General features: G+C 37.6%; 1 protein-coding gene across 3 annotated transcripts in view; it reads right to left on the bottom strand.

Annotated features, from left to right (window-relative positions):
* NPAS3 (neuronal PAS domain protein 3) overlaps window positions 1-25,886 on the bottom strand; it is a 2,415,438-nt gene that overhangs the window by 20,663 nt on the left and 2,368,889 nt on the right. For all 3 annotated transcript variants that reach the window (XM_044073889.1, XM_044073888.1, XM_044073890.1), the window contains exons 9-10: window positions 12,282-12,429; window positions 6,023-6,138 (exon numbers count right to left, since the gene is read on the bottom strand). In XM_044073889.1, the coding sequence (XP_043929824.1) occupies window positions 6,023-6,138; window positions 12,282-12,429 (264 nt within the window). The remainder of the gene's footprint in view (window positions 1-6,022; window positions 6,139-12,281; window positions 12,430-25,886) is intronic.

Genomic DNA, 25,886 nt, shown 5'->3' with positions numbered 1-25,886 from the left:
CTGCAGTTTAGTTTTAAGTTACTTCCTGCTTAGTGATGTATCTGTGTCAAAGGTAGGGCCTTTGTAGAAGTGTTCTTAACTTTATTTAGCTATTTAAGTTTGATGGGCATTTTGGCTATGGTATGCTGGTTTCTTAGAGCTAGACAAATGGAATCTCTGATACATACATGTGTTATGACTTTAAGTGAGGCATTGTGGAGATGTGAATAATTAGAAACTATTTTTTTGCCTATTAATTTTTATCTTTTCTCTCAACAAAAGACATGGATGCAGTCTTATTTTAGTAATGGCAGGTTATTTGTTCACTTTTTATTTGTAGGGATGGGGGCATGATTTACTATTATTTCTGTGAACTACATGACTTCTTTGTATCACATCACTAATTTATGTATGACTGATGTTGAAGCATAAATTCAGTTGTGAGCAATTCTTTTTTTAACCACATTTGTACATGTGCTTTCTAAAGTAACTGGAAAACATGGGGATTTTGTATGTGTGTGTGTGTGTGTGTGTGTGTGTGTGTGTGTGTGTGTGTGTGTGTGTGTGTGTGTGTGTGTGTGTGTGTGTGTGTGTGTGTGTGTGTCTGTGTGTGTGTATATGAGTAATTGTGAGTTTGCATGTGTGTGTGTGTGTGTGTGTGTGTGTGTGTGTGTGTGTGTGTGTGTGTGTGTGTGTGTGTATTTGTGCATGTCAGTGTATTGACATTGTGCTCTGTAGTTGTATGGTGCATCAGTGTAATATGGAGTTGGTAATTATGTATTCAGGAGAGTCACCTTTACTAGTACCAGGCTGAACAGTTAGTCCTGTAATTCAGGATCCTAGTGATTATATATTTTTATACTACAACCGTTGAGTGGTTCACAACTAATGTCTGTCCCATCTCATTTCTCGATTCCTGTAATAAACAGAATGCTCATCCCAAGCCGCATCTCAAAGTAATAATCTACACGGACTGGGAAACTGAAGACATAATCAATCAGGGAATGTTAATTTGTCTATAATCACAGGGTCTGGTGGGATGGTGTGGGACCCAGAGTATTACTCTTGGGGTATTAGTTTTTAATGTTTTACAGGGCATTAGACGCTGCAGTGCACAGTGATCGATTACAGAGGAAAGATCATAGCTGTTAGGTAACAAGACTTGCAGACTAGGTATAAGTGTAGATCAGGTAAAAGGAAGATAAAAATGCCCTAATAGGGTCACAGAAGTGCTTCATGTGTACTATGCTTTACAGCTACATGACAGAGAAAAAAGAATGAATATGAGCTTTAAGCTACAAATATTACCAATATCATGGGCATATGTGTCTGTGAACTATATAATGTAGACTATCATGTCTTATTTACAAATATAGGCATCATTGTTTTACATTAGCCATATGTGACTTGTCTTGGAATATACTGCACTTTGCAATGCAACTACCATGCCCATACAGCAGATCCCGTTCTCCAGAAAGCTGTGTGGCAAGAAATGCAGTCTTGAGAGCAGTTTGTGAGGCAGGTTATTAAATCTGTTTACATTTTCTATAGCAATTCACTAAAATACCAAGTTTAGTGAGTAATCTGTTAATATTAATGCACCACTTCTTTTGTCATTCAGAAAAAAAAAACTTTTCTTGCTATGTCTTCCTGTTCCTTTCTCCACCCCTTCAAATGTACAGTTCTAAGTACCTGTTACTATTCCACAGTAGTCTGGTAATCTGCAGGCTACAGATGCCATATCTGACACCAATAATGGTGGATTACATCACCATTTATTTTTTCTTTCCTTTGTCTAACCCAGCCACTGGGGATGCACAAGCCAGTGCATTTCTTTGTGCCGGTCCCAAGCCCGGATAAATGGGGAGGGTTGCGTCAGGAAGGGCATCCGGCATAAAACCTCACCAAATCATTCATGCAGACAGCAGTAAATATTTACATACCAGATTGGTCGAGGCCTGGGTTAACAATGACCGCTACCAGTACTGTTAGCCAACAAGGTGCTGGTGAAAATTGGGCTACTGTTGGCTGAAGGAGGAGAAGAGGGGGAAGGCATGGCCGAAGGCAGGAAGAGAGGAGAAAGGCTAGGACCGTGGTAGTGAGGGTCAGAACTTTGAATGTTGGCAGTATGACTGGTATAGGAAGAGAGCTAGCCGATATGATGGACAGAAGGAAGGTTGGTATATTGTGTGTGCAAGAGACCAGATGGAAGGGGAGTAAGGCTAGCTGTATCGGAGGTGGGTTCAAATTGTTTTATCATGGTGTGAATAGGAGGAGGAATGGCATAGGAGTTGTTCTGAAGGAACAGTATGCTGAGAGTGTTTTGGAGGTGAAAAGAGTGTCAGATAGAGTGATGTTTATGAAGCTGGAAATTGATGGTGTAATGATGAATGATGTTAGTGCATATGCTCCAGAAGTTGGGTATGCGATGGATGAGAAAGAAGAATTCTGGAGTAAGTTGGATGAAGTGGTGATGACTGTACCCAAGGGTGAGAGAGTGGTGATTGGATCAGATTTCAATGGGCAAGTTGGTGAAGGGAACAGAGGGGATGAGGAAGTGATAAGTAGGTATGGTGTTAAGCAAAGGAATGCAGAAGGTCAGATGGGAGTGGATTTTGTGAAAAGGATGGAGATGGCTGTGGTGAATACGTATTTTAACAAGAGGGAGGAGCATAGGGTGACATATAAGAGTGGAAGAAGATGCACACAGGTGGATTATCTCTTATGTAGGAGGGCCAGTTTGAAGGAGACTGGAGACTGTAAAGTGGTGACCGGGAAAAGTGTAGTTAAGCAGCATAGGATGGTGGTTTGTAGGATGATGTTGGTGATCAAGAAGAGGAGGAGGAGTGTAAGGGCAGCACTAAGGATCAAATGGTGGAAATTTAAAAAGGGTAATTGTGAGGTGGAGTTCAGGGAAGTGTTAAGACAGGCACTGGGTGGCAGTGAAGAGTTATCAAATAGCTGGATAACTACAGCAGAGCTAGTAAGGGAGACGGCTAGAAAAGTGCTTGGTATGACATCTAGACAGAGGAAGGATGACAAGGAGACATGGTGGTGGAATGAGGAAGTACAGGAGAGTATACAGAGAAAGAGGTTGGCAAAGAAGAAGTGGGATTGTCAGAGAGATGAAGAAAGTAGACAGGAGTATAAGGAGATTAGGTGCATGGCAAAGAGAGAGGTGGTGAAGGCTAAGGATAAGGCATATGAAGAGTTGTATGAAAGGGTGGACACTAAGGAGGGAGAAAAGGACCTGTATCAATTGGCTAGACAGAGGGACTGAGCTAGGAAAGATGTGCAGCAGGTAAAGGTGATAAAGGATAATGAGAGAAACATACTCACAAGCGAGGAGAGTGTGTTAAGCAGATGGAAAGAGTGCTTTGAGGGGTTGATGAATGAAGAGAATGCGAGGGAGAGAAGGTTGGATGATGTAGGGATAGTAAATCATGAAGTGCAATGGATTAGCAAGGAGGAAGTAAGAATAGCTATGAAGAGGATGAAGAATGGAAAGGCTGTTGGTCAAGATTACATTCCTATGGAAGCATGGAGGTGTTTAGGTGGAATGGCAGTGGAGTTTCTACCCAGATTGTTTAATGAAATCTTGGAAAGTGAGAGGATGCCTGAGGAATGGAGAAAAAGTGTTTTGGTACAGATTTTTAAGAATAAGGGTGATGTGCAGAGCTGTAGTAACTACAGAGGGATTAAATTGATCAGTCACAGCATGACGTTATGGGAAAGAGTAGTGGAAGCTAGGTTAAGAAGGGACATGATGATTAGTGATCAGCAGTATGGTTTCATGCCAGGAAAGAGCACTACAGATGCGATGTTTGCTATGAGGTTTTTGATGGAAAAGTACAGAGAAGGTCAGAAGGAGTTGCATTGTGTCTTTGTGGACTTAGAGAAAGCATAATATAGGGTGCCTAGAGATGAGTTGTGGTACTGTATCAGGAAGTCGGGAGTGTCAGAGAAGTATGTAAGAGTGGTACAGGATATGTACGAGGGTAGTGTGACAGCAGTGAGGTCTGCGGGGGAGTGCCGGATGCATTAAAGGTGGAGGTGGGATTACATCAAGGATCAGCTCTGAGCCCTTTCTTATTTGCAATGGTGAGGGATAGGTTGACAGACGAGATCAGACAGGAGTCCCTGTGGACTATGATGTTTGCAGATGACATTGTGATCTGTAGTGAGAGTAGGGAACAGGTGGAGGAGACCCTGGAGAGGTGGAGATATGCTCTAGAGAGAAGAGGAATGAAGGTCAGCAGGACTAAGACAGAATATGTGTGTGTGAATGAGAGGGAGGATATAGGAATGGTGAGGATGCAAGGAGTAGATGTGGTGAAGGTGGATGAGTTTAAATACTTGGGATCAATAGTTCAGAGTAATGGTGAGTGTGGAAGAGAGGTGAGAGTACAGGCAAGATGGAGTGGGTGGAGAAGAGTGTCAAGAGTGATTTGTGACAGACGAGTACCAGTAAGAGTGAAAGGGAAGGTCTACAAGAGGGTAGTGAGACCAGCTATGTTATATGGGTTGGAGACAGTGGCATTGACAAAAAGGCAGGATTTAGAGCTGGACGTGGCAGAGTTAAAGATGTTAAGATTTGCACTGGGTGTGACTAGGCTGGACAGGATTAGGAATAAGTATATTAGAGGGTCAGCCCAGGTTGGAAGGTTTGGAGACAAAGCCAGAGAGGCAATATTGCATTGTTTGCACATGTGCTGAGGAGGGATGCTGAGCATATTGGGCAAAAGATGCTAAGAATGAAGCTACCAAGTAACAGGAAAAGAGGAAGGCCTAAGATAATGTTTATGGATGTGGTGAGAGAGGACATGCAGGTGGTTGGTGTGACAGAGCAAGATGCAGATGACAGAAAGAAATGGAAACAGATGATCTGCTGTGGCGACCCCTAACGGGAACAGCCACAAGAAGATGATGTTGTCTGCACATTTGTGCCTTTGCTGCACAGTAACCAGGCTCTGTATTCAGTGTAGCTTTAGTGTTAGGGCTGAAGGCATTTTATTTCCCTTTACAACATGACAGGAACATTATGGGTTTCATAGTACTAACTTTGCAAATAATCTGTGTATTCCATGTCTGACTATTTTCTACTGATTCATTTGTCTTCTGCTAATACTCTTGTAGGTCTGGTATCTGAAAGTAAAGCAGCCTACTTCTCAAAAGTAAACAGTCATACAAAGGAAATACTGTTACTAAAGCAGCCTACGTCTCAAAAGTAAAGAGTGCTACAAAGGAAATATTGTTACTAAAGCAGCCTACTTCTCAAAAGTAAACAGTGCTACAAAGGAAATATTGTTACTAATGCAGCCTACGTCTCAAAAGTAAACAGTGCTACAAAGGAAATATTGTTACTAATGCAGCCTACGTCTCAAAAGTAAACAGTGCTGCAAAGGAAATACTGTTACTAAAGCAGCCTACTTCTCAAAAGTAAACAGTGCTACAAAGGAAATATTGTTACTAATGCAGCCTACGTCTCAAAAGTAAACAGTGCTACAAAGGAAATATTGTTACTAATGCAGCCTACTTTTCAAAAGTAAAGAGTGCTGCAAAGGAAATACTGTTACTAAAGCAGCCTACTTCTCAAAAGTAAAGAGTGCTACAAAGGAAATATTGTTACTAAAGCAGCCTACGTCTCAAAAGTAAAGAGTGCTACAAAGGAAATATTGTTACTAATGCAGCCTACGTCTCAAAAGTAAACAGTGCTACAAAGGAAATATTGTTACTAATGCAGCCTACGTCTCAAAAGTAAACAGTGCTACAAAGGAAATATTGTTACTAATGCAGCCTACTTCTCAAAAGTAAAGAGTGCTACAAAGGAAATATTGTTACTAATGCAGCCTACGTCTCAAAAGTAAAGAGTGCTACAAAGGAAATATTGTTACTAATGCAGCCTACGTCTCAAAAGTAAACAGTGCTACAAAGGAAATATTGTTTTCTCACCATAAACCTGTTTGAAGGATTATGCTGAAGATTTACAAAGTAGCACTTTTCATCATTAGTGTCTGAATTTTTTTTTATAGCTATGCATTACCTGAGTTGTCTTTAGAATCAGATTCAGAATCAGACGTCTCTGAGGATTCAGAGGTTTTCTCTGGTAGGTGTGGAAGTTGTGCAATATCCATTGGAGTATCCTTGTATTCTGGATTACTGAAACACCCAATTCAGTGACAAAAACAAATTAATTTACTGACCTTTTTATTCAGAAGCTGAGTTATGATCATATATAAATTATAAATAACTTCTGTTTATAAAACAATAAAAAACAACTGTATTTCTTTAAGAGAAAAACCCGGGAGATTTGACAGTTTCACATTATTATAATACATTTTATAGGGAAAACACTCAGTAAGCTGTCAATCACAAGGAAGAAACAGAGTGACATCATAAATAAATACATATATTTTCACTTATTAAACATAAAAACATAGCATTACATTTAATGCTGTTGATTACTTTTATCAAGTCCATTTGTTTTAAATGTCTATACCACAAAATAAAAAAAAATGCCTATAATTTTATCAGTCTTGAATAATTCTAATACTTTAAAAACTCTTTTATAAACATACCAATACAGATATTTACCTGACTAAATTTGAGGGAATCAGTTCCTACAATATTATTTTTCTTTATTTCTAATAAAAGTCAAATAATAGATGTGTAGTCATACCAGAATCAGTTTGCAAAAATACAAACAGAATTAATGAAGATTCATGTTATGCAGCTGATTTTTCCCCTTTAGGGGACTGAAAAATATTCTTTTGACAAATCCAGTAGTTTTTGAGGCATTTAAAGTTTGATCTTGACATCTGATTGAAATATATGCTAGTTAATTAAACAAATAAAATGACTTGACTGTATAGAACTACAAAGGGAAACACATGTCCCTTGAAGCAAAAGAAAGCCTGAATGATGAAAATAACACTGGTGTGACTGAGTCTGACCATGATGAGTCCCAGGGACTAATACCAGTTTCATGACAGGAGATGTGCTTCAACAACTACAGTGGTTAAAGTGCTGGAAGGTGAACAGACAGAGAGAACAGCAAACTGAATAAACAACTTTATGCTAAAAAGAACCATTATGTTCTAAGGTGAAAAATAAAGATACACATGATGGGCTAGCTACTGACTCATTTACGAGAATCTGCTATGTAAAAAAAATACACAGCTTAAGGCACACTGATACTCATGCTGTGTTAAAAAAAAAAAAAAGCTTAAGGCACAGCAATTGTTACCCATACATTTTCCATATCCTTAAGGCACACTGATACTCATGCTGTGTTAAAAAAAAAAAAAAAAAAGCTTAAGGCACAGCAATTGTTACCCATACATTTTCCATATCCTTAGATATCAGTTATATGTGAAGTAATCTGCCTGTAATGAATATCCTATATTTGCATGACAAGTGAACCTAATATTGTTAAGTATTGTCTAAAAATACATTAATAGCAGACTCACAATTTTCAACAGAAAGGCCAGACTTTGATTATCCAGGCTATTTTTTTAAGAAGTACCAATAGTACAATTTTTACAACCTGTAGCCAAGCTTTGATTCCACATGATTTCTCTGACCATGCAGTACTGGAAAAATAATACAGCTACTGCTACAGCAATGAGTGATTACTCCATGCAGTAATGGAAAAAAATAATACAGTGACAGGAACAGCAATGAATGATTACTTCATGCAGTAACAGAAAAATGTTATATCTATTGCTACAGCAATGAGAGATTACTCCATGCAGTAATGGTGGACTACAGACAAGAGAAGGGGTTCTGCACCAGGGGGAGAAATGCTCTGTGGTATTGGTATCATGTCCTTCTGGGGTATTGGTATCATGTCCTTCTGGGGGTATAATCCATTATGGTGTGCATGGTGCAGTTATAAGATGACCCATGAGTGAAGTAACATGTTACCAGATTTCCCTACTGACCCTTAGTGACGTACTATCTTACCAAAGGGCCTACTGACCTTTGACACACAATAACAAACAAGTAGACAGTAAAAAGGTAATGAGAATACATATTATGTCAGAAAGCAACCACTGTCTCTCATCCGTGATAACTCCCACATTCATTGCAACTCCACAGATTAGTATCATCCTGTATGTTTCCAGGAAAACAGTCTGAGGTCCCAAGGCCCACCATGTCAGTTCACAACAACATAATAATCATAACAGATACAGTGAGCACACCACAGAAAAGATGCCACTTGAGCTTATTCAGCCCTAGTATAGAATCAGAAAGTAAAAATGAAAAGAAGTGATGTGAAAGCCAAAAAGTGTTAAGTGCTTTGGACCAATGATGTAACTATCATATTTACTATACGACTGTTTGACACTAATATGGTTTATCAGGGTTCCCTTCATTTGATTGACAAACCAGATTGTTGAAACTCATGGTCAAGACCATAAAGTTTACAGTTTAGTTTGTTGAACCATTCTGACCGAGATCGTGGTACAGTTGGAATCAGGAAATTTGCCCTTTTCCCCATTGTAGTTCGATCTCGGCATTGGTATATATATAATTAGCAGAGGGAGTGGGGTGGTGCAGGGGTATTGCCTCCCCTGCAAAAACATTGTTTGTGTTGCTTGAGGGAGTTGTTTGTCTGTTTTAAAGTTGATCCATGAACTAAATAGTCGCCCATATGGTCTCAACTATATAGGTTTTGACAATTTGTTTCATCGATCAAATGAACTAGATCCTGTTTATCATGCTCATGGAATGCTTTTTAAGGGGGTTACAACTTTTTCTTAGGCCTAAAAATCATTGGTACAGCATGGGAATAAAGACCTCAGTCAGTAGCCAAGTGAAGTAAAGCAAACAAATAAACTTCAGGCATGCTACAGGATGCAGATTACAGCTTGCTGAAACTGAAAATGAGTTAAAACAAATAAACTTCAGGCATGCTACAGGATGCAGATTACAGCTTGCTGAAACTGAAAATGAGTTAAAACAAATAAACTTCAGGCATGCTACAGGATGCAGATTACAGCTTGCTGAAACTGAAAATGAGTTAAAACAAATAAACTTCAGGCATGCTACAGGATGCAGATTACAGCATGCTGAAACTGAAAATGAGTTAAAACAAATAAACTTCAGGCATGCTACAGGATGCAGATTACAGCATGCTGAAACTGAAAATGAGTTAAAACAAATAAACTTCAGGCATGCTACAGAATGCAGATTACAGCATGCTGAAAGTGAAAATGAGTTAAAACAAATAAACTTCAGGCATGCTACAGGATGCAGATTACAGCATGCTGAAACTGAAAATGAGTTAAAACAAATAAACGTCAGGCATGCTACAGAATGCAGATTACAGCTTGCTGAAACTGAAAATGAGTTAAAACAAATAAACTTCAGGCATGCTACAGAATGCAGATTACAGCTTGCTGAAACTGAAAATGAGTTAAAACAAATAAACTTCAGGCATGCTACAGGATGCAGATTACAGTTTGTTGAAACTGAAAATGAGTTAAAACTCACTGGGTGCCCTTCCACAAATCTACCACGTTGCTATGGGATGGCAAGTACAAAATAATAGGTAAGATCTCGACATCAGGGAAACCATTGATCTTACTACTCAGATGCAGTTGTGGAAATGGAAATGGAGGGAACAAGGGATTGGAAATTACCACTGACTGGGAATTATGGGGGTTACATGCCTTCTATCATGTGGTTTGTATACGACAAGCTCAGAAACTACAGTTACATGGTTTGCAAAATGGAAAATGAAATAATCTATCTATCTATCTATCTATCTATCTATCTATCTATCTATCTATCTATCTATCTATCTATCTATCTAATTTATCTGCCTGTCTGTCTATCTCTCTATCTATCTATCTATCTATCTATCTATCTATCTATCTATCTATCTATCTATCTATCTATCTATCTATCTATCTATCTATCTATCCATCCATCTGTCTATCTAGCTACCCACCCTTTGTTGGCCTGGTTTGATCCACAACGCTGGAGGCCTCTTTTCAGGACAGAGCTAGATGGTGTTTATACCGCTACAGGAAATTTGGTTAGAGCACTGGGAAATTCCCCTTCTCTGTTTGATAGATGCCATGGTATCTTAACATCCACCTGAGCTATCACAAACACAGGCAAGTGGGGCATCAGCTTAACAGCTCATCTGAAGTATGACACACTCAGGAGTGCAGCACCCCCTTAATGCTGCACTGCACTGTCAGCAGTCTAATCACCCCTTGTGGGGAAGAGCACCCACCCTCATCCTTCTGGTCTTCCAAACCAAAGGTGAATGTGCTACCTGTTGTATCACTGACACTGCTACCATAAATCCATGAAATGCATTTGCACTTTTATGTAAATATTTTGTAAAACTTTATTCTTAAACACTGAAAGTAAGCATTGTGAGCATGCAAATGCAGACTACTAGAACATTTTTTACAAATTAAGAACTTTCTTTTCTGAGCGCAAGCCATGATTCACCAATGTGAGGTCTACAGTGACAGAATGGACATGAAAACGGTTTCTCTAGGTTCCTTCCCATCATTCTAAGACTACCTCCAATACAACATTACTGTTTTTGTTAAATCTTGTGGGTAGGGAGGTTCCTTCACATCATTCTAAGATTACCTTCAACACAATAGGACTGTTTTTGTTAAATCATGTGGGTAGGGAGGTGGTGGCCAGCTATTGGCTGGTCTAATTTTCCTTAAAGCATTTACTAGAAAAAAAAATGCCAGGGTGCATTACTATACACATGTAGCATAAGTTCTTATTCATAAAGAATCTTCATATGTAATGTTTACATGACTTCTTTAACACATCCAGTGTACTGGACCACACCCCACTGCATTAATGGATAAAGCCCTGGCTAAATTTAACATAGAGGGTCCCTGTTGAAACAGTGGTTTACATGCTGGGCAGCTGGGCAGGGGAGGATGGCAGTCAGTGTCTGATACCAACTTGCCCATTCTGGGAAGGGTGGGAGATGGCTCTGGCATGCTATACTGGTAACACCTACAGGGATGAAGGTTTTCCAGCCACAGTATGAACCTACTGGGATCATGCTATATAGTGACTTGTTGCTTAGGTTAAAGGTTGCTATGTGAACACAATATGTGTGCACCCTTAAGCAAGGCAAACAGTAATAGTGGAGCCTGCAAAAGCCATGGATGTTGTAAAAGTCACTGACTGAAGGACCTAAAAATGCAAATCCTGCTCCTCCTTGTGGATGATGACACCTCCACTGGTACTCCTAATATCAATCTGGCATGAATGAGCCACAATGATCTTACCAACAGGGAATGGATGGTCTGCCAACTACGACCTAGTAGTCTGACTGCACAAGCAGGCTTTGATTATATACTGTTACTGAACTTAGACCTGAATGGCAAAGTTTATGCTTTCAAATCCTACTCTATGCATATCTTTTCCTTACATATTTTATTTTTAGGAGTACATGATTATTTATTTTTATGCTTTCTCTATTTTAAAGTGTATACAAAATTACTGTTGCTTTCACTAACAACGGAATAAGGTTTCTTTGTATTCTGAAATAACATTTTCTTGTTTCTCTATTGTATAATATCCTACTTAAAATGTATTTACTGACACATGGTAACTGCTGATGCCCAATGGAAGAAAAATTAATTTCTGCTATGTAACCTGGAATATGTGTCATACGTGTTATTTTCTTTCATATGTTATTCTCAGATACTACTGCATCTATATTATTTGCACTGCATTTCTCTTGTGAGCTGACATTTGTAATTTCATATAGGCTGCACTTGTGTGGCCCTAAATGACAATAAAGTTTCTTTGAATCTTTTGAATATTTGGAAACAGCAACATAGAAAATGTGTGCATGTATATATTATCAATTACCAAAAGGAAGAAGCATGTAAATAAAATAAAGTGTCAATTAATGAAGTAGACATGTCTACATATACTATTATTATAGGGGAGACATGAATTTACTGACTGCTCTTTTACAACTTATTTTTGCTGAAATCATAACAAAGACATGATAGAGAAGCTCAACCAACCAGTAATACACCCCAATTACTTCAACCTCTTTTGTAAAAATTTGTACATGCTTCTAACGTTTGGGTGCTCCTTCTTAGCACAATAATTATAATAATGCTGCATTTTTAATTTTTCAGTGAGGAAAATATAAAACAATCAGACACTGTAACTATTTTAAATGGATACTGAACCGTGTATACGTCAGGAAGTCAAGCATTTCCATGACGGTTGAAGAACTTTAACTGAAGTTGAAATTTGGAAATGTAATGACAGCTGCATATACATACCTAAGTATGTAGTTGACCCAGATAATATTCTTTTCATTGGCATTCTTAGCATTCACAGCAATTGTTGCACTCGACTGGATCCAAATATAGCCTCCGTTCTTTTGCATCCAGCGGTAGTACTTGGTTACACATTGGCCTTTATTTATCACTGAAAGGCATATCAAACAGCAAAGACAAACCTGAATAACATTATACATGACTAAAGCAACAGCAAAAGCAGATATTAATACAGCATTATGACATAGGATATAGAAATGAGTATTGTATACTTTGTGGTCATTACTTTTATATATATATATATATATAGAGAGAGAGAGAGAGAGAGATAAGTGCAGTTGAAGTCAGTAACTGTCGAAATGCATATAAAATGAAAGTAAATGGAACTTATGTATAATGGCTCAGTGATGACCTGAGCTGTATGTATGACTACATAACTATATATATGTGTAGTCCATTTTATATAAGTCTGTTTATATGTGCACTTATATGAATTTGTGCATTAGTAAGAAAATACCCAGAAAATACAGCCCCTGAATCAGTTGTCATCAATTCCAATTAGTTAAAAGTGACAAAAGATTTATTTAGCCAAAACCGTTTTTCTCCTCTAACATTACTGCAAAAAAGGATGAATTTCAGTACCAGTATAAACAGATGTTGGTATTAGAATAAGCATTTAAATGAAAACTCAGTCTGAAATTCTCACCGGAAAAAGATGCTTTAATACAAATATATGCAGTAATTCATGAGAGGTATGCATGGTATATATATTACCACATGACCAGCGTGTTGTGAGAATAATGCAAAGGGAATGTAGCAATATCTGTACCATGCTCACCCCTCGTGGCCAACCTATGGCTATATATCTCTATGTCTAGCAGTTAATGCAATCATTTTAAAGCTCTGGCATGGTAATGAGCTGGCTCATTTTCTAAGGGTACAGGGTATGAATCTTTCCATCTTCATTTGCCTAATATATGACCTTGAAAGAGTCACTTAACCAGACAGTGCTTTGGGAACTTATACATATATTTGTGCATGTGTGTGTGTGCTAGTGTGCATATGCATAGATATGCCTGTCAACAGCTTAGTTCTGAATTCATGGATATCTTCTTGACACACATTTCACACTCCCTCACTTCCGATGCAATGTATTTAAACAAAAAAATGTGTCATATACAAACCTCACCGTAACTACCACAGAAAATATAAAAACTCCCAAAAAGGTCAAAAAATTCCCAAAACTATTACAGACAAAAATAAACTAGCATCAGCCTAGTGACAACATCTTAAAACTAATGAGATACAGTGCCACCAGAATGTCAGAGCAATGCATAAGTTATATAAACTTTGTTTCAATTGAAGTAACTATTCTACTTTATTTGTTTATTTATTGTATTTAATTACCAGGAAAGCCCACCTGGGCAATGAAACCCCTTTCCAGTGGAAGCCCAAGGAAAAAAACTCTGAGCTGACATAGAACATTAGAAATACATACACATAAGATAAATACAGCATCTTTGCTTGACCCATTTTCACTAACAGACTGTCATGCCTCAGGAATGTAGAGTGTGTGTGATTTGCAAAGTCCATTGCAGTGACAGCCACCATCTGACCATAGCTGAAGTCAGACATGGTATTTGAGTGGCTAAGTGACACAGTGAGTAGCACTGTCACACCATGACCCGAGGTACTTTGCTTCATTTTCCAGATGTGGCACCTTCTATGCAGAGTCTACGTGCCATCTCTGTGCCTGTATGGGTTTTCTTGGGGTACTTTGGTTTCCTGTCACATTCTGAAGACATGCGGCAGGCAGGTTGGTGACTCTAAATTGTCAGTACAAGTGCTTATAGTATATATGCGTGATACAGAACAAAGGCCTGCCAGTCTAATCCATTCCTTATATAGTCAGTAAACATTGTGGGTGGTGTAGGCAATTCATGAGGAAGCTACAGGAGCTTAATGTGACTCAACCAAGATGGATGGCTGGGTAGTGTGGATTATGAATGAAGGGATTTTTTTATATTCCTTTTTAAAGCTAAGTCTACTGCATACATGCACTGCTTCCTGCTTACTTTTCCTTATGATGAAATATATCATGCAGACATTTATTTTGAAGACTGCTCACACTTAGATTGTTTGAAATGGTTATACACATGCAGTGCAAAGAGTGACTCTTCTTTATGCCACTAAAATGTTTCTTGGTATTTTCTTTTTTGTGTTATTTTGTGGGCAAGATAATGGCAGAAAAATTACCTTATGGGGACCTCTCAGCCCTCACAGTCATCAAATACAGATATTTGGTTCTATACCTGCTGCTGGTCTTATTATGGAAACAAGTGCAGTTTTATTTTAGCACAGAGCTAAACCAGTCTTTTTATGGAAGCAATTAAACTACCATCACTACAAATATCCTCTTTAGTGCCTTGTATAGGTGCATTTATTTGTTTTGTAACAATATATAATAGCTGATATAACATACATGAGCAAATATTTACTGGAGCAGTACAGCAAGTGGTGTGATCCTTATGCTAAGACACAGCTTTTCTTATACTCACTGTGTGAAATTCTTAACTCAAACATTCTTTCTGTGCAGTAACTTCACATATAAGATCTTTGCATAAAACCTTTAGTGTACATTTCATAGTATGATGCAGATTCCAAACAAAGTTATGAAATAGCATATATGGGCAGTAGAATAATAGTATAATATAGTATAGTACAGTATAGTATAATATAGTATAGTATAGTTATAGTTAGTGTAGTATGGTACTGTATAGTATTGCATAATATTATTCTAAAGAAGTAAACATTTGCAATATACATGCACTGTACTTTCAGAAAATGACTGTGATAGTAGACAGAGATACATGCATACAAGTACAATGCAAAATATGACAGAACAATGCACTGTTCGCTATTGATGTCTTCCTCATGTGGTGTTAGCAAGTACCATGACAATATTACCTACTAAGAAAATATCATTATGGAACAAATTTTTGTTTGGTTACTTTCCATATTGAAATCAGTGGCAGCGATGTGGGGCACAGCAGGACATGTTCCTACCTTGTGAAACTCTGTGTTCCATGCCCTGACTGCCATAGTCACTGGAATCACCTGAATCTTTTCCATCATTCACATTGCAGCAGACATGATCTTGTACAAAAGTGGGGAGTTAAGTTGAAGTCACTTTATGTGCTACATTCAGCATTCTGAGCACAGGAGTTTTAAAAGACAAGGAGAATGCAACATCGTCTTTCTGTATTGGATTATGCTGCTCACAGAGAAGCTAGTTTTACTGCCTGTTTCTCTCTGAGCAGAGCTTGAAAGCAGGGAAATTCTGAACTTAATACAAATGAACTGCAGCTGGTGTGTGTGTGTGTGTGTGTGTGTGTGTGTGTGTGTGTGTGTGTGTGTGTGTGTGTGTGTGCATGTGTGTGTGTGTTAAGTGTCCCATTCTGTGTTACTTGCATAAGTAAAAAAACACCAACTGCAAACCAAACGAATGAAATCCAAGAAACGGTCACGGCAGCAGCTGAGTAAAACACCAAAGGTTTATTAAATTACAACTTGAAGCGCTTTTCATTTGCTGAATATGCAAACTTCATCAGAAGAAAAAAAACAAAAGTACAGCACTCATTTTAAAAGCTTGTTTGGAAAACAGCGGGACGTTTCTTGGATTTCATTCAATTCACTTGCATAAGTGACAAGTCACACAGGTAAATGTGTAGGTAGAAAGAATCAAACCTTGGAAATTGTTCATTAACAGCAGAGAGCCTTAATCCTCCATACCAACTGCCAAACCTCTTTTTTTTGATAAATCACTGTGGGAATTTTATAATTCTTCTTGTTCAGAAAATGCATATTCATGCAATATCTGTTGTTCTGCTAACATTGTAAGTACTTAAGAGTTGTCTGGCACAGACACTTAAGGTTCTGAGTTGTTAATGGACTAGTTTCTGTAGTTAAAAGTACAAGGTTTGAATCCTCGTAACTCCACTTCCCTCACTCAGATGTTACTTAGATACCTTAAATAAAAAAAAAAAAAAAAAAAAATCAGGAGTCCTTATACAGGTGCACGTGATTACCAAGTACCCCTTTTGTGTGATACTCTACAAACTTAGCCAGGGGAAAGGTCTTAGATGCCTTGGCATCAACAATAGGTCTCAATGGGGGGTCATATACACTTTTTTGTATCTAAAGGGATGCTAAATATGGTGAATTTTTATCTAAGGTATCTAATGACCTACATTAGGATAATCTAATGTTTGTTAATATAGATGTCTAGGATTTATTTTCTGCTATCCCCCATGATGAAGGCCTAGACTTGTTCTAATTTCTTATGTACCAATGCTGGTTTTGATCACATAAAGATTCTGACCATTAGAATAGTTATGAAGGCCATCTGCAAAAACAGTTTTAATGGACTTGAAAATCAGTTACTTAAGCAGAGTAAAGGAGTAGCAATGAGGGCCACTTGCACTCCTGTTTTTTACAAATGTGGTTCTTGCACAATGGGAAAACAACTTGGTTTTTACTTCTGGTCTCTATATAGGCATTTTTGAGATGACATCATTATTTTTTGGACCAACACCAGGCATAGGCTAGACCAGTTTTCCAGTTTTTGAACTCTAGCACACATTTTTTAAAATTCACTATGGAGGTACAGGAAGATAGGGTCAATTATCTGGATGTTTCTACAATCAAAGACAAAATCCAGAGAAAATTTGAGTCTGGTGTATAAAAAGGAAGTTTTTATAATTGCATTTTACTCCTTGAAGGCTCTGTGAAGCCATGGCGCTAGAGGAAAAATCTGTAATAAACTATCCATTGGTCATATTGTGGTGCTTTTTTTGTTGTGAGATATAGAAAATTGTTGTGTCCAGGGTTGCTTAGCTAAAAATTTGAGTCTAGTTTGTATAGGAAAACCAGATACTCAAATTCCCTACTCCATTTTGACAGTTGTCATCCCCTTCACCAAAAGAGGTCTTTGGTGAAGGGACATTGTGTGAGATTGGCCGACAAAGTGAGTAATGACAGTGTTTTAGGAAGAATGTTCCACACTAAGAAGAGTGTTGGAAAGGAGAGGGGACACAGGACCATTTTTGAACAACATCTTTAAAGAAGTTGAAAGAAAAAGGCAACAAGGACATATTTCCTCTCTACTGGGTACCATCAATAGTAGACTTGGGACTAAAAGGGACAGTGATTTAGTGTCCTTTGACAACATTACTTCCTTTCAGAAAGTGTTAGTGTTACTATATAATTTATGTTTTTAAGGTATTCAAACTATTATTAGTCAAAACTGGAGTATTTTTGGGGTGGATCAAGACCACACAAGTAAGGTGGGGACAAAAATCAGTCATTTTTTTACAAGAAAGACATTTGTTTTAAAACCCTTTTAGAGAGAACACCAGCAGTTAACCCAGTAGGGGTGATGGCTAAATGCAGCCAGTGCTCTCAATGTAGATACATTTTTGAGGCATCTGAGATTTTCATTCAAAACCTGGGGGCTATTAAACTTACACACAGATACTACTGCCAAAGTAGGGGGATTGTGTATGTTGCCAAGTGTCAAAGATGTGAATGTTTTTACATTGGCAAAATGAAAAGGCTGTTTAAGAACAGGATTTACCAACATCTGTATTATGACATCCAAAAGGGTGATGATAGGAATGCACTGACCAAACACAATAAAAACTATCCCTCTCTTAATTTTAAGTTTATTGCCATTAATCAGGTTGACTTAGGACCCAGCGGTGGGCCATCTGATCTTTACCTTGAATACAAGGAACTGCGATGACAGTTGAAGTGTAATGCCATCATTCCTCCAAGGCTCAAAGAGACAGTATCAATAATCAGAGTTTTGAAATTAAAGACTGAGTTTGCTTTATAGAGACTGGTGTGGCACAGCTTCACATTCTTATGGGAGCCCAAGTAGTATTTACTTATCTAATGAATATTTTAAGTTGTGGACTTTAAACCATATGAATGTTGTTTAGTATTCTCAGGAATTTTATTCAGCTTTGTTTTATATATTACAGTGTGTGGTTTAAAGCTGATTTTAAAGTTTATTTGTATATGGATTTTCAATTGCTAGTGTTTCTTTAATTTTATTAATTAGTCATCAGCTAGTCAGGTCATGTGGTCCTAACTTGTTCATAGGTTCATAGGTAGGTACTAGGCTATCGGCCCGAGGGCCTACGTAAGCCTAGCCAACAAGGTTCCCTGGCTTAAACCACCCAAGAAAGTTATTTTCCTGTGCCACTGTCGAGCAGAGACACAGAAGTGATCCCGGAGTGTATTTCCTATTTTCCATCCACTCATCAAGATTTTTCTTGAAGAGTGCTAATGAAGATAGGTGTTTCTATAAAAAGATCTGGATTGTGTTATTTGGAAATTCTGATGAAATCTCTCTTTACCACTAATGAAAGTGCGCAATTTTGTCAATAAATAAGGTGCTACAGTAATTGGCTCCCTCTATATTTTTTCTTTTTTCTTAGTTTGGATTTACTTAGTGGTTTCTAAGTAATAATAACTGAAATGGGGAGAAAGGTTAAAGATACATGTTCTGGAGCTGTAAATGCATATACAAACTTTGGAATTCCCTAAAAATTCAGTTACAAAAGATGGGTTATCAACATTCTACACTTTCCTGGGAATTTATGATTCTACATATTTATTCGAATATAATTTATAAATAATATATAATAATTATACTTATATATTTTCTTGCTAATGAAACTTTATATAGCTTTGACAATTTGACCCCATCCCAAACTTCATGATAACTAAACTTTAAAGATATAAAAAATGAATTATTTTTTATCATAAAATTAATTATTAAAGGATATCAAAAAAAAATAATATAAAAAAAAATAAAAAAAAAAATTTTTATTATTCTGTTGTAAGATTCTAATCCACTTTAACCCCTGGACATGTGTTGTGATATATCTGTATCTGTTTTCAGTTCTGTTTATCTGTTTTGAATTGAATTGTTTATAGCATTCATGTATATATGTATATATTTTTTTGTATTTTTTGGGCTTTTTTTTTTTTTTTTTTTTTTTGTTTGTTATTTATAGTTTATTATAAAAAAAAATAATAAAGATTGATTATGGAAAAAAAAAAAAAGATACATGTCAGTGAGAATTTGCAATTAGAGTTGCTTCAAGAGAATATAAGAATAATTTGCTTTTTTTTGGGTGTGTGTGTGTGTCAGGGTGGTCCCTGAACTATTTCAACTTAATGTTTGAAGAGATGGGTGCATGGGGGGAAACATATTACAGCTGATATAAAACTTTTTTATCTTTTAAGCAGTATAAATGGAAAATTTTACACTGAAGCTAAGTTACTATTCTGGCAAGCAAATGGTTTATCTATGGTGTGAGCTTCTTAGCTGATACTAAATATGTTAATCTTTACCCATCTGTTCCACATTGTGGAAGATAAGTTTAATGTTCCACATTTTGAAGAGGGAAAGTTGATATAGCTGTAGTTTTCTTTCACTGTTTTGCTTGTTGGCATTGTGCATTGTATATGGTATGCATGATGTTACATGCTTGCTCTTAACTGTATTGCTTGATTGCTTGATGCTGATTGGAGTGACCTTTTTGAGGTTTTTTTGGGGGGTGGTGATTGGCTTTACCATTTGGGGTTTTGGACTTTTCCAGTTTGAGTTGTTTTTCTTGAGAGCTGAAAGAACTGTGTATGTGGTAAAACAACTACAAAATAAAATTTAACCATGCTGTGAGTTCCCTCCCTAGCTGTTTGTAAATGCTCCACTTTTTTCTGTCTGTGCCACCTTACAATAAAGTGTTCCATATTTTGAAGATGGAAAGTTGACTATGGGTGAAGTTTATTTAATTATTTTGCTTGTTGGTGCTATGTGTGTTATGGTAATGTCAAAACATACTAAACTGAAAATGAAAAAGCATCAGCTCAATACTATATGGATATGTAGTTTTAATTCTTATTCATTAAAACTATAAATTCTTAACGTTTTCTGCAGAGACTTGTTCATAGACAGTTATAATAACATTCAGAAAATCATACTTGCATTATTTAAAATCCTGCACATCCAAAGAATAAATCCTGGAATGGGTTATTGTGACTGGACATTCCCCGTTGAGTGGTGCTACCCATACCTCTCAGCTGTCTCTATTTTTGCAGAATGTCCCTGGCTTTGCTTCATATGTTTGTCCTGTCCCCCATAACAGTTTTGATCACTCATGACTACAGACAGTCAGTAATGCCAGCCATTAGAGTTTTATATTCCTTATTGTTCAAAAAATGCATGTTGATGCAAAACTTGTCATTCTATTAGTTTTTTAAGTGAATTAGACTAATATTAAAAATTGTTCACAATTTTATCCCCCCTTTCCACATGTCATATTTTTGGCTGCTAAACCAAACATTCAGATCTAAATTATTTCTACTGGAATTACTTCAGCAAACCATAAATAACAGTAAGAAGCTGAGATCCCTCATAAAATCCTCCAAAGCTAGTTACGAAAACAAAATCGCCACTGATTCTAAAGACAACCACAAAGCATTCTATAGCTATATCAAGAATCTCAATGGCAACACTCAGATCTGCGCTGAGTTACAGCACAACGGCACTAAATATACAGAACCAAGTGATATTGCCAACATCCTGGCAGATAGGTTCATTGCTAACTTTACCCCTCTCTCACCCCCTAAAGGGTACATCTCTATACCGGAAGAATGCAAAGTTCCTGTAATCATGGCTACACAGGTAAAAAACACATTCTCCAAAGCCAAGAACACAGCATCCATGGGACCTGACAACATTCCAGGCTACGTTCTACACGAACTACAGAATGAACTGGCATCCCACATAAGTACCGTGTTCAATCATAGACTCACCTCAGGCTTTGTGCCCACTGAATGGCACACAGCAACAGTTATCCCATTCAACAAAGGGGGGAGCCACCACAGACCCCGGGAACTACCGCCTCATTAGCCTGACGAGCCTGGTCTGCAAGGCTATGGGACATATCATCATGGAACTTATAAACAATGACATTGGTAATCTCCAAACTCTGGACCCTACCCAGTTCAGGTTTTTAAAAGGCAGATCATGTCTCCTAAACCTGATAGACTTCTTTGAAGCGGTCACCAAAGCTGTAGATGAGGGTAAGGTGGTTCACATAGCCTATCTAGATCTCGCCAAGGCATTTGACACCATTCACCACTCTGGAATTATAGATAAACTCACTAAACTAGGTATAAATCCCTATGTCACAAGATGGGTTGCCAACTGGCTCACTGACAGAACCCACATTGGGAAAGCAGCAGATTCTAAATCCAACTTCAGACCAGTGACAACTGGAGTACCACAGGGTTCAGTCCTGGGTCCTCTCCTGTTTGGTATCTAATTCTTTGAAGTACAGGCTAACGCAGAAGGTATTTGGCTAACAAAGTTCGCAGAAGACTGCAAACTAGGAGCCATAATCAAAACTCCTAACAATGTGGACTTCCTACAAAAGGGCCTCACTGAGAAAGATGCCTGGTGTCAAAGCCATGGCCTCAAGCTCAGTGCCAAAAAGTGCATTGTCATCCCTTTTGGTAAAAACTCTGTACCCATGAACTACCACATAGGTGGTGTTTTACTTAACACCGATAAGAGACCTTGGGACACAGGTGGACAGTAGTCTCTCCTTTGATAATCACATCGCCACAGTAGTCAGGAAATCCTTCTACATAGCACATCTCATCACAAAAGGTTTCTCATCCAGGAAAAAAGAGGTCATTGCTCCCCTCTACTCATCACTCATTAGACCCATTATAGAGTACAATGACCCTTTTGGTATGTACCTCACAAGACATCTACAACAACTCTAAAGGCCACAGAAATACCTCACAGAGAGGATAACCGGCCTCAAACAGATGCCCTATGCAGACCATTTAAAAAAACTCCAGCTGTACTCCATCGCATATCGCCTACTCAGAGGTGATCTCTGCCTAACATACAAAGCTATGTCAAACCCAGAGCTGTTGGACATGCTCCACTTAAAGAAATCCCAATCCCTCCGAGCTACATGCTCTAGGGACCTAAACCTTGTCACCACAATAAACAGAACATGCTGGAGAGATAGATTCCTGTCCCAGAGACTTCCCATACTCTGGAACAAACTAGCTATCTATATCAAACAAAGCTCCTCATTAGCACTCTTCAAGAAAAATCTTGATGATTAAATGGTAAATAGGAAATTCACCCCAGGGATCACTTCTGTGGCTCTGCTCAACAGGGTCACAGGAAAATAATTTTCTTGGGTGGCAAAAGCCAGGGTACCATTTGGCTAGGCTTATATAGGCCCTTGGGCCAATAGCCTAGTACCTACCTATGAACCTATGAAGTGATTCATGTTGCTACATTTGCACAGTTTTGTTGTCTTTCTGTGCTGTTTTCTCTGGGGGGTGAGCTGGAAAACTAACACATTTATTTGCACTCTCAGTAACACACGCTCCTTTGGTGCAGAAGGTTATGGGTTCTACTCCCACAGTAGGTATTTGAATTGATTTTACAGTAATGGCACTGCAGTGTAACATAAGGAGTTTCTGCACTCCTGACTGTGCTGTCCTTTGGATGAGATGTGAAACTGAGGCCCCATCTGAGCTGGTCGTAACTCAGGTAGATGTAAAAGATCCCATGACACTTATTCAAAAAGAGCTGGAGATGTTTCCCACTGTTCTGCCCAAATTTCCCTTAGTTTGTATGAAAAAAACACCTCGACTCTCTCCTGAAAAGAGGGCTAGTGCTACTAACTTGGCCAGAAAAATAAATGAATAAAAGTATGTATGAATAAATTAATTATTGTTGCCATCATTTCCTTGTTACTTCATTATTATTTGTAGTCTACTTTAATAATTATGGTTATTATATTTCAATTGATCTGCTACTGTAAAGTGACCTTGGAGGGTTTTTCACAGGATCCACAAACTCACCTTTATAGGAGTCATGCTAGACATAAGGAAGTCATTTTTTAATGTCCATGTAAACAGAATGATATAGTGTGAGTCAAAGGCATCTTGCTTTGTTCCCAGAACCTATTTTCATTTTTACTTTGCTTGAATTACTCTGATTTGTAAATGCTGAACAAAATGAACTGGATGAAGTGCACGTAGGCTTCCAATTTTTAGTCCAAGTGCTGACAGACCCTCTACCACATTCTGTCCGAGGTGTCAAACCTATCATTATAACCCAGGAGTTGTTAACTGACCTGTCTTGCTTCTAACGCAAAGAATAATTAACTGGCATTTAAACTATTTTGTTATTCAATGGTCTGTGTGATGGTAACATGTGTGTTTTATCTCAAACACTGGTACACTGGCAAATTGTGCTGGCTTTCTAAAAATATTTTCCTTACTATGCAAAAGAGAATAAAATAAGTTCAACTTTTTGTTCTTGAATTTGGGTTAATGATATTTTTCTCTTTCTCTGAGGCACAAACACCTTTATCCATGACACCCCCCTCTTTGTATTGATAGCTACACCCTTGGCTTGTTACACTGTAGCATATCAACAGTCAATCCAAACCATTATCCCTGAGGATGATAAATCAGTACTGTTTCTGTGCTGTGAACATTGCCAGGATTTGTAAGATTATGCAATGTGCTGTTTTTCATAGAGAAATGGTCTTTCATTCTTAACATTGGATTATATGTGTAGCAGCATGTATTCTATACTTTAGTGGTACAATGTTTCTATTTTTTTTCAGCTATCCTACCAGCTAGCTCCTGTGCCCCTATTGTGACTCAGCAAGAAAAGGAGTCTGGAGTCACCACTGATTGTAACTGCATTCAGTTTTCTTCATACTAATGTGTTTTCCTTATCATATTGCTTTACTGGCAGCCATGCGTGAATGGGCATACCTTCGTGGAAGGTTGTGCGTCAGAGCCGGCAATTCAGCATGTAAAAATCTACTACCAATCATTAGCGGATCGGAGTTCCACTGTGGCGACCCCTAACCAGGAAAAGCCAAAAGACACAACAACAACATTGCTTTACTGGCAGCACGTTTCATGAATAATGTTAATAACTGCCATATTAACGCAAAGCTGTGAAGGACTACAGAAGCACGCAAAGGAAGTCATGTCATCAAACTAGACAAGAGATGCAGAGTGGTAAACAAACAAAAGTAACCCAGCTACAGAATTACTGTAATTTACATCAAGTTAATAGTATGCAAACAAAAACTAAATTACACATCTACCTTCTTTATGTGATATTTCATGAACAGAGGTCATGTTCATTTTCTCCTAGCACTATAATGTGATGTGTGTTTGTGTTTTACTTCAATTTTCTTATCCTTGACTTTAGAAATTGATTATCTGTAAAAATACAAAAAAATGTCCTTGAACTATAGAGTAACTTGCCTAGATGACAAGCATGAACTGACTAGAATCTGAATGTTATGACAAAGTGCTGGTGTTTCATATAGTTTAATTTCCCTAAGTGTTTTGGGCTTCTACTAAGTGACAAGAATGGACTCCATTCCTAAGTCAGGGTATGATCACAGTTCAAGAAATTAATATTGTTTCAATCTTTGATGATAGCCAAGAGTGATCTTCTCTGCACCTGCAATGTGCCAGAATGGCCCTTCAAATGGGGTCATGTGTATTAGTAGCATATTTATGTAAATTATTTTGCATTAATCCTGTCACTCCCACTACTTGAACTATCTGGGTATCTTTCTTCCACACTCCTCTCATTTCTGATTACAAATCCTGGTAGTTTATAACTTTGGATCTCTTTCTGTGAAACACTGTAATCACTAGGTGTGGCAATTTCAATGATCAATGCTACTTTTGACTTCTCTTCATCATGGACTACTATAGCTGGTTTTCTTGCATCTATTTTTGAACTGTTGCTAATGGGTGATCCCATGTGCTATAAACTTCATCATTTTCTATAATGCTTTGAGGCTCATGTTTCTAATGCTTCTAAGCTACTTCTATATTGTAGTGCTTGCACAATCTCCAATGCAGTCTTACCACATTATTGTGCCGTTCAATGTACAGACTCTCAGCCAGGACTGTATCACACCTAGCAATGAGATGGGCACTTGTTTCCTGCTCTGTTTTATATAACCTACATTTGTCCATTTCTCCCACTTGTTCTATAGACTTTGTAAACCAGCATACACATAGTACATTATGTTGGGCAGCCATTATTAGCCTTTCTTCTTTTGGGTTCAGTTCACCTCTCCTTAGCCATTCCTGCATCAAATCTTGGTCAACACGAAGTTCTTTCACTAGATTTCTATATGTGCCACTAATATATATATATATATATATATATATATATATATATATATATATATATATATATATATATATAAATATAAAATATATATACATATACACACACAAATATATATATATATATATATATATATATATATATATATATATATATATATATATATATATAGGTTCCAGACTAATCCCTGACGCACTTTTTCCTGAAGCACTCATGGCCAAACATACTTACGTGAAAATGCTGTTCACCGAACCAGCAATTTCGAGTAAGTATGCTGTTGTGGAGGCCGTGCTACAATGCGGATAAGGGAGGATTCCCTT

The sequence above is a fragment of the Protopterus annectens genome, chromosome 6.part0 (assembly GCF_019279795.1).
Source record: "Protopterus annectens isolate FY-2018-M chromosome 6.part0, PAN1.0, whole genome shotgun sequence".
In the NCBI taxonomy this organism is placed as follows: domain Eukaryota; kingdom Metazoa; phylum Chordata; order Ceratodontiformes; family Protopteridae; genus Protopterus; species Protopterus annectens.
The sequence above is the reverse complement of the archived record's forward strand: the minus strand, read 5'-3'. Positions and strand labels throughout refer to the sequence as shown.